Source organism: Loxodonta africana, chromosome 4 (genome assembly GCF_030014295.1).
Source record: "Loxodonta africana isolate mLoxAfr1 chromosome 4, mLoxAfr1.hap2, whole genome shotgun sequence".
In the NCBI taxonomy this organism is placed as follows: domain Eukaryota; kingdom Metazoa; phylum Chordata; class Mammalia; order Proboscidea; family Elephantidae; genus Loxodonta; species Loxodonta africana.
The window spans coordinates 131,257,538-131,273,489 of record NC_087345.1 but is presented as its reverse complement, the minus strand read 5'-3'; the positions used below and the strand labels follow the sequence as shown (position 1 = coordinate 131,273,489).

At 41.0% G+C, this 15,952-nt stretch overlaps 1 protein-coding gene across 1 annotated transcript in view; it reads left to right on the top strand.

The window, feature by feature from the left end:
- The window catches only part of A2ML1 (alpha-2-macroglobulin like 1), a 44,593-nt gene that overhangs the window by 5,068 nt on the left and 23,573 nt on the right, over positions 1-15,952 (top strand). Inside the window, exons 5-16 of the mRNA XM_064284653.1 lie at positions 3,019-3,039; positions 3,890-4,049; positions 4,307-4,391; positions 4,862-4,994; positions 5,682-5,796; positions 6,116-6,225; positions 7,319-7,486; positions 8,785-9,012; positions 13,460-13,520; positions 13,932-14,077; positions 14,523-14,672; positions 15,092-15,286. Of these exons, the coding sequence (XP_064140723.1) occupies positions 3,019-3,039; positions 3,890-4,049; positions 4,307-4,391; positions 4,862-4,994; positions 5,682-5,796; positions 6,116-6,225; positions 7,319-7,486; positions 8,785-9,012; positions 13,460-13,520; positions 13,932-14,077; positions 14,523-14,672; positions 15,092-15,286 (1,572 nt within the window). The remainder of the gene's footprint in view (positions 1-3,018; positions 3,040-3,889; positions 4,050-4,306; positions 4,392-4,861; positions 4,995-5,681; positions 5,797-6,115; positions 6,226-7,318; positions 7,487-8,784; positions 9,013-13,459; positions 13,521-13,931; positions 14,078-14,522; positions 14,673-15,091; positions 15,287-15,952) is intronic.

Here is a 15,952-nt window from a genome sequence, read left to right as displayed (position 1 = left end):
GATATTGAGTTCTTATTTCTTAACAGAGCCTTTGGGTGGTGCAAATGGCTGCTAACCAAAAGGTTGGGGGTTTGAGTCCAGCCAGAAGTACCTTAGAAAAAAGTCCTGGCAATCTACTTCTGGAGAATCAGCCATGAACACCCTATGAAGCACAGTTGTACTCTGACACACATGGAGTCACCATGAGTCTGAATCCACTCAGTGACAACTGGTTTATTTCTTAAGAGACTGCTGATTCTAGAGCTGATAAAAGGCAATGCTATAGTGAAAGTATGGCTACAACCATGGCTACTTTAGACTCTACTGCCCCCCAGAGGCTGGTTTCATCAACTGCCCCTGTTAGATTCTCTTTTCTTCTCTGCTCAAATTATGCCAGATTACATAGAGGTGCTCTGATTTCCAGTTAAACTATATTCCATTTGTAAAATTATTCCTTTCTCCCAACTCCATTTCTCTTTCCAGCCACCCCTTTTAGTTGAAACACTGAAGTTACCAAAAGGAACCTTACCAAGAAACTGAAGGATACAAATTTTGAATTTACGGGCACAGTATTTTATCCTCCAACAACTAAAGTATACCTGAGATTGAATGACCCTGTCTAGTTTGGTTGCCACACCCAGTTACTGAGAAACCTTTCAGCTGAAAATGCTATTTTCCCAGTTGAACTCATTTCCTACTGGACCCTACTTCTGGCTTTTATTTTAAAATTTTCAAACATATCACCTACATTCAACATTTCTTTCATTTTGCTCAGTTTTTTATTTATCTCTTTTTTCTGAATCATTTGAAAGTAAGTTGCAAACATGTTGTCGTTGTGTGACATCAAATTGATTCTGACTCATAACAACCCTGTAGGACAGAGTAGAACTATCTGCCCCCATATGATTTCCAAAGCTGTAATCTTTATGGAAAGAAATGGCTACATCTTTCTCCCGTGGAGCTGCTGATGGTTTTGAACTGCTGACCTTTCGGTTGGCAGCTGAGCATTTAACCATTGTGCCACGAGCCACTCCTAAATACTTCAGCGGGCACCTTCTAAAAACAATACTTTAAATAATCATAATATTGTCATACCTAAGGAAATTAACAATAATTATTTCATATCATTTAATACCCAGTACAATATCAGGTTTTTCCAAATGATTTTTGGAGTTTTTTTTTTTTTTCTTTTTCAAACTAGGACCTGACCAAGTTCATACACTGCATTTTATTTTTTTAATTTCTGTTAATCAGAAATAATTCCCTTTTTTTTTTTTTTTCATTATATTGGTTTTCTTTTTTTTTTTTGAGAGGGAGAGAGAGCTAGGTAGATAGATGTTAGGGCAAATGACTTGTAGAATGTATCCATTCTGGAACATGTCATTGACTTTTGAAGAAGCCTAGTTGTCTTATAGAATAGTCTTGATTTATCTGGTTATTTCTTTATCCTGTAAACTTGCCTTCTATCCTCTGGGAACCATATCTGAAGTCTTCTTTTATCTTTTAATGTACTTTAGATGAAGTTTTACAGAACAAACTAGTTTCTCATAAAAATTTAGTACACATATTCTTTTATGACATTGTTTAACGACCCTATGACATGTCAACACTCTCCCTTCTTGACCTTGGGTTCCTTTTACCTGCTTTCCTGTCCCCTCCTGCCTTCTAGTCCTTGCCCTTGGGCTGGTGTGCCCCTTTAGTCTTGTTTTGTTTTGTGGGCCTGTCTAATCTTTGGCTGAAGGGCGAGCCTCAGGAGTGACTTCATTACTAAGCTAAAAGGGTGTCTAGGGCCCCTGCTCTTGGGGTTTCTCCAGTCTCTGTCAGACCAGTAAGTCTGGTCTTTTTTTGTGAGTTAGAATTTTGTTCTACATTTTCCTCCAGCCCTGTCTGGGACCCTGTATTGTGATCCCTGTCAGAGCAGTTGGTGGTGGTAGCCGGGAGCCATCTAGTTGTACTGGACTCAGTCTAGTGGAGGCCGTGGTAGATGTGGTCTATTAGTCGTTTGGACTAATCCTTCCCTTGTTTCCTTAGTTTTCTTTATTCTCCCTTGCTCCCGAAGGGGTGAGACCAGTGTTGTATCTTAGATGGTCGCTCGCAGGCTTTTAAGATCCCAGATGCTACTCACCAAAGTAGAATGTAGAACTTTTTTTAAATAAAATATATTATGCCAATTGAACCAGATGTTTCCCAGGACCATGGTCCCCACAGCCCTCTGCCCAGCAATTTGGTCCCTCAGGGAGTTTGGATGTGTCCATGGAGCTCACGTCTGAAGTCTTAATTTGACTTAGTCTAAACTTTTTTGGCAAAGATATTTCTTAGGTAATGTTGTGAACCTCATATTGTAACACATCAGCATATAATGTCAGGTGGTCTCATTATTAGTGATGATGAGTTTGGTTAAGGTAGTGACAGCCACATCTCTCCATTGTAAAGATATGTCCTTTTCCTTTTCAAATTAGCAAGTAATTTTGGGGTGAGATTTTAACAGCTAGCACAGTGATCTGTACCCCACCAACCTGATGGCTTTAGCAGTCATTTTCTTGAAGAATTATGCATAATCCTCTGATAGAACTGTTTTCTTTTTTAAATTGCTTTGCAAATTCTTTTCAAAATTTCTTTGCAAAGTTTGAACTGGTTCTAGCCCAGTGGCATTTAGGTAGCAGAGGAAAAGGCCAGAAGCTGGTTGGTTTTCAAGAAAAGGTTTAAACATTGGGGAGCCCCTGGGTTCTAATTCTTTCTTTTAGAGCACGTTGTGGAAGAGCTGTCACAGAGATCACTTAGGCATGCTGAAGGGTCTAAAGCATCATTTCTTCAACTCTTTTGGAGATTGGCAACCCTTTGGAGGAAATTTCTTCCCTCTCCTTGACCACCCAATAAACTCAATAAGCATCTATTGTTACTTTTACCAGGGCACAAATATGCCATTTATGAAGAAGGGGTGGGCAATAGAGTTAGGAAGAATGAACTTGCTGCCTTTAGCAAGCTTATCCTTATTAGCTTATCCTGCTTTAACTTACCTTCTCTGATTTTCCTTTGTAGTACTCCATGGTGGAACTGCAGGTAAGTAGATGTTTCTTTTTCTTCTCTGTCAGTTGTGCAGAAAGAGAAATGAGAGTCTGGTGCTAAAAGTTAAAGCCAGAAACTACTCTGAGATCTTCACCCAACCCACATGTTCACAACCCCACCAAAGCTTATGTCTACTCTTTGCCTCTGCCCTCCTGTCCTCTCAGACCTAAACCTCTGTAGACAAGGACACCAACCTCTGTTGCAACCACACTCCTTCTGATTCCCGTAACTTCTCTATGCCATGTCAACTCAACCAGGCTTGGCTCCGTACCCCTCTCAGTCTTAGGTAATAGCCCTTGTCATAAACACGCAACGATTAAATGATTACGTGAACATCCATGACGAGTTTTTTTTTTTTTTCCTTAGAAGGGAAGAAACTGGAAGAGCAAATTTCCACATTATCCTCTCCATTTTTTCCATCAAATTACCTATCTCTCTGCTATTTTACAATGAACCCCTCTAGCTTTTTCCTTTAGCAGGGACCTGGAAAAGGGTAAATATTCTTTAAAGCCTACTTTCTGAAACTGGCGTTAACACCTATGGGTCTGATAATTTGAACTTCAAGGACCCATTTCCTCCCAAATAGGGGCTGGACTTGTAGGAAAATTTATCTCATTTGTCAATGAATAAAATTGTAAATAATATAGGGAGCTGCTTTTCCTGGAAACAAATCACGGGGATCATGGACAATGGGGTTATGAGAAGCATAATGCTCTCAGCCTTTGTAGACGTGTCCTCCTCCAACCTTTACTTGCTTTTTGCAGTGCAAAACCCATGGTGGCCCCAGTGCAAAGTGGGCAGCCAATAGGCAGGCACATCATTCCGTTTCTCTTACTGGACACAGGATCCAGATAGCAACAGGATTGCACAGTGGCTGGAAGTGGTGCCCGAGCAAGGCATTGTAGACCTGTCTTTCCAACTGTCTTCAGAGGCAATGCTCGGCACCTATACTGTGGCAGTGGCTGGAGACAAGACCTTTGGCACTTTCAGTGTGGAAGAATATGGTAGGTTGGGGAATTAATGGGTCAAAGTGTTGGACATAATCTTGTCTCAAAATCAGCAAAAGTGAAGTGAAATCTACTCTGTGAAGGAAGACTTATTCATTTATGAATCAATGCTAAACCAGCTAATAACTTCAGCAGCATTCTACCTTAATCATTTTCTGTACATTTTAATTATCCCTATTTCTATACCCCTCTGTTCACTACATAGCCAAATCCTCCTCCTATTGTTTATTCATTTCTCTTTCCACTCTCTCCAGTGTTGCCTAAGTTTAAGGTGGAAGTGGTGGAACCCAAGCAGTTATCAACGATGGTGGATTCTTTCTTAGTAAAAATTTGTTGTGGGTAAGAGTAGAGTTCTGGATCTGGCAGAGATTAAAGCTATATTGAGAGAAATGAAGAGAAAGTGTTATTGGGAGAGGGATTGTAGGGACAGGGGCTAAAACTTGGGATATTTTATGTAGTTCGAAGTCATGACTTATCCAAGAACACATTTTCTAATTGTGTTCTGTTGCTACCTTCAACTGGTCACTCAGTGATTTGGTTTATGCAGAACACAATGCTAAGTCCTCCAGAGAAAGAAGGACACTGTTTCTGTCCTTAGGATGGTGCTTACTGTGTAATGGTGTTATGGCAATATCTAAGGGCTCTTAGTAAGGCTGGGAAGGTAACAATAGCTGGAGGAGAGTAGGATTGTCAAAGCACTTTCAAAGGTTGAGGGTCTAGGGAAGAAGAAAGAATGGTATTTTAGGGGAGGAGGGTTGGATACCAAGTGGAATTTCTCACCTCTGACTCCTCATGCTTTTGTGGGTTAGGTACACCTATGGAAAGCCCATGCTAGGGGCCGTGCAGGTGTCTGTGTGTCAGAAGGCATATACCTACGCCTACATGTATCGAGAGACAGAAATGGAGCAACTGCCTGACAAATGCAAGAAATTCTCTGGACAGGTAAGTAAATAGGATGTAGAAAAGGAACCTTATTTACACATCCCAAAGAGTAAGTAGGGCCAATACAGATAAGTGGTAAAAAGCTCAAAGTAGGAGGTATTGCACAGGGTTATTATCCCATACCAAATAAAAAAGCAGTGTCTATTCCTAAACTGATGAAATCTTCCAGAATCTGCCTTGAAATCAAGAAATTAACCTAAGCCCTTGTGAGATACAATTTTCTAGGTCTGCAGTTGATTCCCTTCCCTTCACATATCCTGGAGGTTCACAGTCACTTCTTGATTATATATGTGCCTGTCTTTCTATGGGAATGTATGTGAAGTCACACTGGGTGGCCCAAATGGTTAGCACTCGACTACTAACTGAAAGGTTGGTGGTTTGAACCCACCCAGCAGAGCTGAGGAAGAAAGGCCTGGTGATCTATTTCCATAAACATTACAGCCATGAAAACCCTATGGAGCATTTCTACTCTGCAACATATGGGGTCACCATGAGTCAGAATTGACTCAATAGCAACAGGTCAGCATGGACTTGTGCATACTCCCTGTTTAGGATATAGGAGAGTTTTTCCATTTTAAAGAAGGAGAATGTAAAGCGTGGAGATAAGAAATGACTTCCTTCTATGTTACATCATGGAATGGAAGTAGAGATTGGGTCACTCATCCTTCTCTCTGATCGCCACTCCAGACCGACAAAGCAGGATGCCTTTCAGCCTCTGTGGACATGTCTACCTTCAACCTCACTGGCTACCCATACAGCCACAGCATCCATATTGCGGCTACGGTAGTGGAGGAAGGGACAGGTAAGCTGGATACTCTTTGGCTCCTTAACAAAAGATAGAAAGAGCTGTTCCAGGGACAGACTTAATCAGAGGACTCATTAATATTTTGGAGCAAACTCTTCCTAGTTCATGCGCAAGGGGAAAATGCCAGATTTTACCCTGCTATCCACTGCCTATTTCTCCAGTAGTTTGAGGAAGAGAAATTGGTCTGAATCTTTAGGCCAAAATATATTCAGTTTTTGTAGTTCCAGTGGCACCATTCTCTCAGAGATTTTACAGTAAATGTGAAGATGAAAATCTGAGGTGTTTAGATCATCATTCGTCTGGTTTTCCTCTGCAGGTGTGGAGACCAATACCACACAGGATGTGTACATTTCTTCACAAATAGGATCAATGACGTTCGAAGACACCAATAATTTTTATCATCCCAATTTTCCCTTCAGTGGCAAGGTATGTTGAACTTGTCTCTGCACAGATAGAAAATGCTTAACGACTCACTTTTGCCTCCTTCTCGTAGATGTGTAGTAATAGCTAGCTTACTGCCAGGCATTTCTCTAAGTGCATTACCTGTATTCACTTATTTAATCTTTATAACAGCCTTACAAGGTAGACACTATTATTTGTCCCATTGTACAGATGAGGAGACTGAGTCACAGAGTGGGTAAGTGATTTTCCCAGCTAGTAAGTAGTAACTACAATCAAACCCATCTTCTAATGAACAAATCTTTGAATTTAAGAGCTGTAAGGGTTCTGGAAGAAGCTCTGGTGGCGCAGTGGTGAAGCACTTGGCTGCAAACCAAAAGGTCAGCTATTCAAACCCACCGGCCCTTCCCTAGGAGAAAGATGTGACAGTCTGCTTCCATAAAGATTTACAGCCTTGGAAGCCCTATGGGGCAGTTCTACCCTGTCCTGTAGGGTTGCTATGAGTCGGAATCGACTCGATGGCAATGCGTTTGGGTTTTGGTTTAAGGGCTCTAGAGAAATCTAGTCTGGGCTCCTGCGTCTAGGCAAGGTTATTATCAAACCTTTCTGGGCTGAAAGCCATTTATACGGCCTTAAGTATTTTCTTCAAAAATTTAAAAATGTCCTCCCTCCAGTTTATCTTCTTCATTTGCCAAACAGTGGTCAACACAATAATATTATGTATATTTAGGCCCAATTATTCCTCAGTCATCTTTTCTCTAGACCAAGGGTAGATACAGGTTTTTCTAGAGCCTAAGGATTACACAGTTTGCAAGGGAAAGAGGGCTCTGTTTAAAGAAAGGGATGGGGTGGGGGGGGGAGGCAAAATAACATATAGAACCTTGGAATGGGCCTGTGCAAGTGAGGGGTCCTACAGACTAAGCTTTATTAGCTGTGTGGCGTGTCTGCCTTTGCTCCAGGCTAAGGAACTTCTTGTTTTTTAGTTTCTCACAGATTTTAATTTTCTACCTTTGAATCTCATATCTTCCCTGAGATGTATCCTTAGAGTTTTACCTCTTTACCTCATACTTGAGCCTACTCCAAATCTAGCTCTAATGCCCTAGTGACCTTTACCTTCCAGATAAGAGTTAGGGGCCATGATGGCACCCTCCTCAAGAAGCATTCAGTGTTTCTGGTGACTTACGGCGTAAATGGAACCATCAGTCAGACCCTCATTACTGACAACAATGGTCTTGCTCACTTCACGCTGGACACAGTCCATTGGGATGGGAGAGACGTTTCTCTGGAGGTAAGCACTGAAGAGGCTTTCCCTGAAGTCAAACTTCAAAATTTTCTGGCTTCATGCCCCCACCCCTGAAATTCTCTCTTTCACTCCCCAGTCCTACTTCACAGTTGACAAAACAGTTTTTTTTAGATCATTCCTGTTTTTAATACATAACAAATAAATAGCCCTCCAGATCAAAATTGTTATGTCTACTAATTTCCCTTACAATTTATCCCTATTGCTATCTGGTCCTCTATATGAAAACAGAATTGTTGTTGTTGCTGTTGTTAGCTGCCATTGAGTTGCCCCTCACTCATGGGAAAGCAGAGTAGAGAGGGAGTAATTGTTCAGAGTCAAGGCTTCCTCCTGTTCACCTGTCGTCTCTCCCTATTACCCATAGAAATGGCTGAGAAGAGGATCCAGATTTTAGATTTTTTTTATACTCTACGGCATTGGGTTACTGGGTTATAAGGGAAGCTACTTGTATCAGTTATCAACTGCCGCAACAATGCTGCCTAAAAAACAACTACAAAACTTCAGTATTGTACAATAAGCATTTATTTCGCATGCAGCTGGGATAGTCAAATAGGCAGCCCTGCCAGTGTTGGTGGGCTTCTTCACATGTCCGTAGGTCAGCTGGCTGTAGTCTGGTCATCCACATGTCTCTCATTCTTCAGCAAGCTAGCTTGGGCATGTTCTCCTGGCAGTGATAGAAGTACAAAAGCAAAAGCAGATGTGTGCAAGGGCTTTTTCAAGCCTCTGCTACGTTTCATATGCTGACATCCTATTCCCAACAGCAAGTCCTGTGGCTGGGCCCAGAGTCAGACTGAGCGGGCACTACATGGTTACATGGTGAAGGATGTTGATACAGGGAGGAGTGGAGAAATGGAGCCGTTAATGCACTCATTCAATCACTCTACTTAAGCAAACATATTATTTGCCTGGTGGCTAATTTGACTATTTCTTTACTCTAAACATCATACAATCACTCAGAAATAATTATTTTTCAATCTTATTATCCTCTACATCTAGTTTTCTAAATCCCAAGATAAAATCTTTAAATTCTGTATACTCTTACTCATGCTTATCTAGCCCCTACGCATCAGCCTGTGAAGGTATATAACCCATAATTTCCCAACTATAATTAAACCCTCACTTCACTCCTCTATGTACCAAAATGTTGCTGCACACGCCACTGTCATGGATTGCTCACCCATCCTTGGCTGGACTACTAGTGAAATATCCAAGTCTATAGGTTTAATATGATTGGGAGCACATGCTGAAAGTCCCCCCTGCCCCCCCCATCTCTCTTTATCTCTCAGGGCAGGTTCAAAATGGAGGATACTGTATATAATTCAGAGCAAGTGCCTCGCTACTACCAAAATGCCTTCCTGCACCTGAGACCCTTCTACAACACAACTCGCAGCTTCCTTGGCATCCATCAGCTAAACGACGTCTTGAAATGTGGCCAGCCCCAGGAAGTGTTGGTGGATTATTACATTGATCCAGCGGATGCAAGCCCTGACCAAGAAATCATCTTCTCCTACTATGTGAGGCTGGGAAATGCGAATTGGTGAAAATGTATTGGGAAGGAAAGTGGATAAGGAGAGTCAGCCAGAGAGAGCGGATAGACTGTCTAGGCAAAGATATAATGTGAGCCACATAAGTAATTTCAAATTTTCCAGTAGCCACATTTAAGAAATTACAATAAATATGTAAAATTAGTTTTAATAGCGAATTTTATTTAACCCAATTATTTCATCATATAATCATTATATAAATTATTAATAAATCATTATATAAATTATTAATAGACATTTTCAATTTTTTGTTCCAATTAAGACTTCGAAATTGAGTGTATGTTGTACACTCACAGCACATCTCAGTTTGGACTAGCTACATTTCAAGTTCTTAAAAGTGTGGCTAGTGGCTACTATATTGCACAGTACAGGTATAGAGGATGGAGAAAGACTAGGAAAAAAAAAAAAATGATTTGAGTCGGATCCCAGGGCAATTGTGTGAGAAAATAACACAAGGAATTGATAAGACAAGAAAGTGGCCAGGGCCAAAAAGGATGGGCAATAGAGGGGTAGAGAGGACTTGAGACTTGGGATAAATTCTCATCCTGCGTTCTATCATGTTAAAGTTAACATTGATAGTAGCTTTGTTGGGGGAAATGAAGTTGCAACTTGTATTATGAAAGAAATCTATAAAGATTAGCAACTTTGATGATAGTAGGGAGTTAAAAAAAAAACCTGTTGCCATTGAGTTGACTCCAACTCATGGCAACTCCATGTGTGTGAGACTAGAACTGTGTTCCATAGGTTTTTTTTTTTTAATTGTACTTTAGATGAAGGGTTACAGAACAAACTAGTTTCTCATCAAAAAGTACACACATTTTTCTATGACATTGGTTAACAACCCCACAACATGTCAACTCTCTCCCTTCTCAACCCTGGGTTCCCTACTGACAGCTTTCCTGTTCCCTCCTGCCTTCCAGTCCCTGCTCCAGGGCTGGTGCACCCCTTTAGTCTTACTTGTTCCATAAGCCTGGTTCAATCTTTGGCTGAAGGGTGAACCTTAGGAGTGACCTTATTACTGAGCTGAAAGGCTGTCCAGGGACCATACTCTCAGGGTTTCTCTAGTCTCTGTCAGGCCAGCAAGTCTGGTCTATCTTTTTGAGTTAGAATTTTGTACTACATTTTTTTCCAGCTCTGTCTGGGACCCTCTATTGTAATCCCTGTCACAGCAGTCAGTGGTGGTAGCTGGGCACCATCTAGTTTTACTGGACTTAAGTCTGGTGGAGGCCGTGTTAGATGTGGCGCATTAGTACTTTGGACTAATCTTTCTGTTGTATCTTCAGTTTTCTTCATTCGTCCTTGCTCCCGAAGAGGTGAGGCCAGTGGAGTATCTTAGATGGCCGCTTACAGGCTTTTAAGATCCCAGACACTACTCACCAAAGCAGAATATAGAACATATTTTTTATAAGCTACGTTATGCCAATTGAGCTAGATGTTCCCCCCAAAACCATGGTCCCCACAGCCCTCAACCCTGCAATTCGGTCCTTCAGGGAGTTTGGATGTGTCTATGGAGCTACCATGACCTTGCCTTGTATAGGTTGTGCTGGCTTCCCCAGTATTGTGTACTGCCTTACCCTTCACCAAAGTTTCCACTTACCTATTGTCTATTAAGTGTTTTTCCATCCCCACCCCTCCCCTCCCTTGTAACCATGAATGATTATTTCTTTTTGTATGTAAACATTTTCATGAGTTTTTACAGTAGTCGTCTCATACAGTATTTGTCCTTTTGTGATTGACTTATTTCACTCAGTGTAATGCCCTCCAGAGTCATCCCTGTTATGAGATGCTTCACAGATATATCATTGTTCTTTCTCAAAGTGTAATACTCCATCGTGTGTATGTATCACAGTTTGTTAATCCATTCATCTGTTGACGGGCATCTAGGTTGTTTCCATCTTTTTGCTATTGTGAACAATGCTGCAATGAACATGAGTGTTCATATGTCTATTTGTGTGATGACTCATTTCTCTAGAATATATTCCTAGGAGTGGGATTGCTGGATCATATGGTATTTCTATTTCTAGCTTTCTAAGGAAGCACCATATTGTTTTCCAAAATGGTTTTATCATTTTGCATTCTCACCAGCAGTGCATAAGAGTTCCGATCTCCCTGCAGCCTCTCCAACATTTGTTATCTCCTGTGTTATTGATTTGTGCCAGTAATGCCAGGGTGAGAGAGTATCTTATTGTGGTTTTGATTTGCATTTCTCTAACGGCTAGAGATTGTGAGCATTTCCTCATGTGTCTGTTGGCCCCTTGAATGTCTTCTTTGGTGAAGTGTCTGTTCATTTCCTTTGCCCATTTTTTAGTTGGATTATTTGTCTTTTTGTTGTAGAGGTGTTGGATTTTCTTGTAGATTTTAGAGATTAGACCTTTGTCTGATTTGTAATAGCCAAAATTTTTTTCCCAGTCTGTAGGTTCTCTTTTTACTCTTTTGGTGAAATCTTTTGATGAGCATAAGTGTTTAATTTTTAGACGATCCCAGTTATCTAGCTTATCCTCCGGAGCTCGTGTGTTGTTTGTTGTGGTTTGTATACTGTTGATGCTGTGTATTAGGGCCTCTAGCTTTGACACTATTTTTTCTTGTATGAACTCCATATTTTTTGGTTTTATATTTAGGTCTTTGATCCATTTTGAGTTAGTTTTTGCATATGGTGTGAGATATGAGTCCTGTTTCATTTTTTTGCAGATGAACATCCAGTTTTGCCAGCACCGTTTGTTAAAAAGACTGTCTTTTCCCCATCTGATGGGCTTTGGGCCCTTGTCGAAGATTAGGTGACCATAGGCGGATGGATTTATATCTGGGTTCTCAATTCTGTTCCATTGGTCAATGTATCTGTCATTGTACCAGTACCAGCCTGTTTCGACTGCTGTATAGTATGTTCTGAGGTCACATATTGCGAGTTCTCCTACTTAATTCTTCTTCTTCAGTAGTGTTTTATGAATCCGGGGCTTTTTCCCTTTCCACATAAAGTTAATGATAAGTTTTTCCATCTCTGTAAAGAACGTGGAAACCCTGGTGTCATAGTGGTTAAGTGCTACGGCTGCTAACCAAAGGGTCGGGAGTTCAAATCCGCCAGGCACTCCTTGGAAACTCTATGGGACAGTTCTACTCTGTCCTAAAGGGTCGCTATGAGTCAGAATCAACTCGAGGGCACTGGGTTTTTTTTGAGTAAAGAATGTTGTTGGTATTTGGATCAGGATTGCATTATATTTGTAAATTGCTTCGGGTAGAATTGTCATTTTCACAATGTTGAGTCTACCTATCCATGAGCATGGTATATTTTTCCATTTATGTAGATCTCTTTTGGTTTCTTGCAGTAGTGTTTTGTAGTTTTCTTTGCATTGGTCATTTACATCCCTAGTTAGATTTATTTCCAAATATTTTATTCCATAGGGTTTTCAATAGTTGATTTTTCGGAAGTAGATCACCAGGCCTTTCTTCCAAGGTATTTTCGGGTAGACTGGAAGCTCCAAGCTTTCAGTTAGCACCCAGGGACTCCAGTAGGGAATTACAGCTACGTAAATCCTAGGTTTAATGATCCAGAGTCTCTCTTTAATCCTTTATCATCCTCTCAGTGCCTTTCTACTCACTGGCTCATCCCAGTGTCTTCTAAGTCACTGGGATCATCAAGGCAAGACAAGCCAACCATCCCAACACGACAGAATGAGGAGGGATAGGTTATTTCCTAGGAAGGAAAATAACAACTCAGTCGTCAAGTAATGCCTTCGGTACAAAAGTGTGGAAAGGCCTAGGAGAAAAGTGAGGTTGGGGCTGAGCAGTGGGGAACGCTGAGTGTCAGATGGGGGCCTGAGGAACCGGCCTTTGAGCTGGTACAGGAGTCTAGGATGACAGCCTGCCTAGGAGCAATTTCAACAGTCAGATTTCAAGTGAGAGTGGACAAGGGAGAGTTAGAAAAAAATGTTTTTCCAGAGGGCCAAATGTCAGAAGGACTCAGGACTGTTTGAGATACACTCATTTCCACTAATTTTGAATTGAGTGGTCACGAAGGTCACGAAGATGGATTTGAGCTGACTTTATGTTACGAGAATTATGAGAGAATAAAATCTATATCCAGAAAGGCTCTTTCCCTGGAGATCTTCACAAAATGGTGGATCATGGGAAATCATCATGAGGAATGATTTCCATGCTGTCACATTGGAGGCAGTAATGACCTTTGTCTCTACCCCTCCCACTGTGGTTCTCAGGCATTTCCCCTTGGAGGAAGAGCCATCAGGGCCTTTTGGCACTATCCTGCACTTGACAAGCTAAGAGATACTCAGTGAAGTACCAACCCAGGCTCTGGAAATATGAAAGGAGCCTCTTCTCATGGAGGAATGCAGGGATCTCCAGAAACAAGATCAAGGCTAAACTCCCATAACTTCTGTGCTGTTGATTATTTATTTCTCTTCCTTAGTTAATAGGCAAAGGGAATTTGGAGACGGAGGGGCAGAAATACCTGAACTTTAAGAAGAAAGGTGAGTGTATAGGCTTCTTCTGCAAAAGGAATGGATTGCTTTGTTATTTTTGTAAAAATATATGAAACACAACATTTGCCAATTTAATGTTTTTGATTTGTATAATTAGTTCATTAATTATATTAATCATGTTGCGTTACCATCACCAATATCCATTGCCAAATTTCCATCACCATAAACAAAAACTCAATGCTGCCTAAATAATGACTCCAAAAAAGGGATATTTTAATTTTCCAAAAAACTGTTGTTATATGGGAAGCAATGAGAACAGAACATTAACAACAATTATGGAAGATTAGAAAAATGAGAAGTAGCAGGCATATGATTGGCCTGATAAGAAGTGCAAGCTTATGGGTAGAGGTGGTTGGTTGGTTAGTGTGCTCTCTCATTCTTCTGTGTTTTCTGTTTCAGGACAGAAAGGTTCCTTCTCTCTCTCATTGATCTTCACTTCCAGACTAGCCCCTGATCCTTCCCTGGTCATCTACACCATTTTTCCTGGTGGAGGAATAATAGCAGACAAGATTAAGTTCTCGGTGGAGATGTGCTTTGACAATCAGGTAAAATGTCAGTTGAAGGAGGGTGAAGAAAAAGTAGGGCATAAAGAAAGATCTTGTGTGTGTTGGGGTTGGAGATAAGGCAGGCGCAAGGAAATAAGAAGGTAATAATTAAGTTGGATGTTGTATTTATATCTTTAGAATATTTGGTTGAAATTGACCTCTCATCTACTCCTTCTTAAAAAGACATGCTGGGAAATCACATGTTCTATGTAGTTATTCCACATACTCTCTTCTTCCTACTGTTTGTCTTCTAAAATATCTATATTATTCTGCTGTGCTTACTTTTCCCAACTCTGTCATAAGACATCAGTCCTAAAGAGCTAGAACTTACAAAAAAAAGTATAGAAGTGACGTGGTGGACCGGACACCATAGCTGAGGTACACTGGCTGATGATCCAAATCATACTGTGTCCTGATTTCCATGTTACACCTTTCCCTTCCCCAGGTTTCCCTTGGCTTCTCACCTGTCCAGCAGCTTCCAGGAGCGGATGTGGAACTGGAGCTACAGGCAGCTCCTGGGTCCCTGTGTGCAGTCCGGGCTGTGGATGAGAGTGTGTCACTACTTAGACCAGAGAGAGAGCTGAGCAACAGCTCTGTGAGTAATCTGCAGATAAGAAAGAGAGAGTTAACAGAAAAGGCCATTAGAATGCAGACAAAAGAAAGATGGATCACAGGAAGTGGGAGGGAAAGTCTTAGGGAAAGGGTACACCATAAGGTGGCAGGACAGCTGGTGTAGAAATGAAGGTAGAAATGATGGTATGTGAAGGACACAGTTAGTATGGAGGTAGAGATAAGGAAAGAGAATGAAATGATAGATTATGAAAAAAGGCAAGGCAGAGGTTAAAATTTAAAAAGTAGGAAAGTAGCTTTGACAGAATAAATCTAGTAAGAATTCTGGAGTAATGAAGACAAAGAATGCAAGAGTAGTGAACTGTGGCAGCAGAATCTGAGAGAAGTTTCTCAACTGGTTTCACTTTATATCAAACTTTATTTCCTTTTCCCCTCTCATCCCAGGTCTATGGGATGTTTCCATTCTGGTATGGTCACTACCCCTATCAGGTCGCTGAATATGATGAGTGTCCAGCATCTGGCCCATGGGGCTTTCCTCAACCCATCATTGACCCCGTGCCTGAAGAGCGTTGGATCAGGCGTTCTTTTTTCTGGAGGCCCTGGTTCTCTGAAGGCGCTGACATTTTCAGCTTTTTCCAGGTAGATGCTCTCACCCATTTTGTTCTTAGAAACAATGGTGGTGGGAGAGAGAGAAGGAAAGCCCATATCTAAGAATGTAGAGATCCATGTGGGCACTGACAGGGACAAAATCCTAAAAGAAGTTCCTGACATGTAAGGTAGCCTCTCTTGATCCTTGTGCTTGAAGAAGTTGCCCAATTGCCTTGAAAAGAGAAGTCTTGTGAGACACTATAAACCTAGTCTCCCTTACTCTGTGGTCCCCAAACCTATGTCTGTGATCTCAACACTTCTATATCAGTCAAGAAGAAAAATTAAAGAAGGTAGATAAGAGGTCTCTTATTATTATAAAAATATTTTGAACCTATTTTATATGCAGAGATTTGGGATACTCTGTGGCCCAAGTCTTGACCAGGTCTGTGAGGTCAGGGACTGTGTTTTGTCTTGTTCATCTTGTTGTTCTCTCTAATGCCTGCCCGTTCAAAATGCTCAATGTATTTCTGTTGAATTGAATGAGCTGATATGGGCTGCGCCCTCAAAAAGTTCAGAGTAAGTCAAATAATAAGAACACAAAGACTAATATTTGGAAGAAGAATTAAATATGTTTAACAATGGAATAAGTTTAATTGAAAGCCTTTCACACTAGCTGGCAGTTTGCAAATCTTGGGAGCTGAGTACTGGGTAATAACC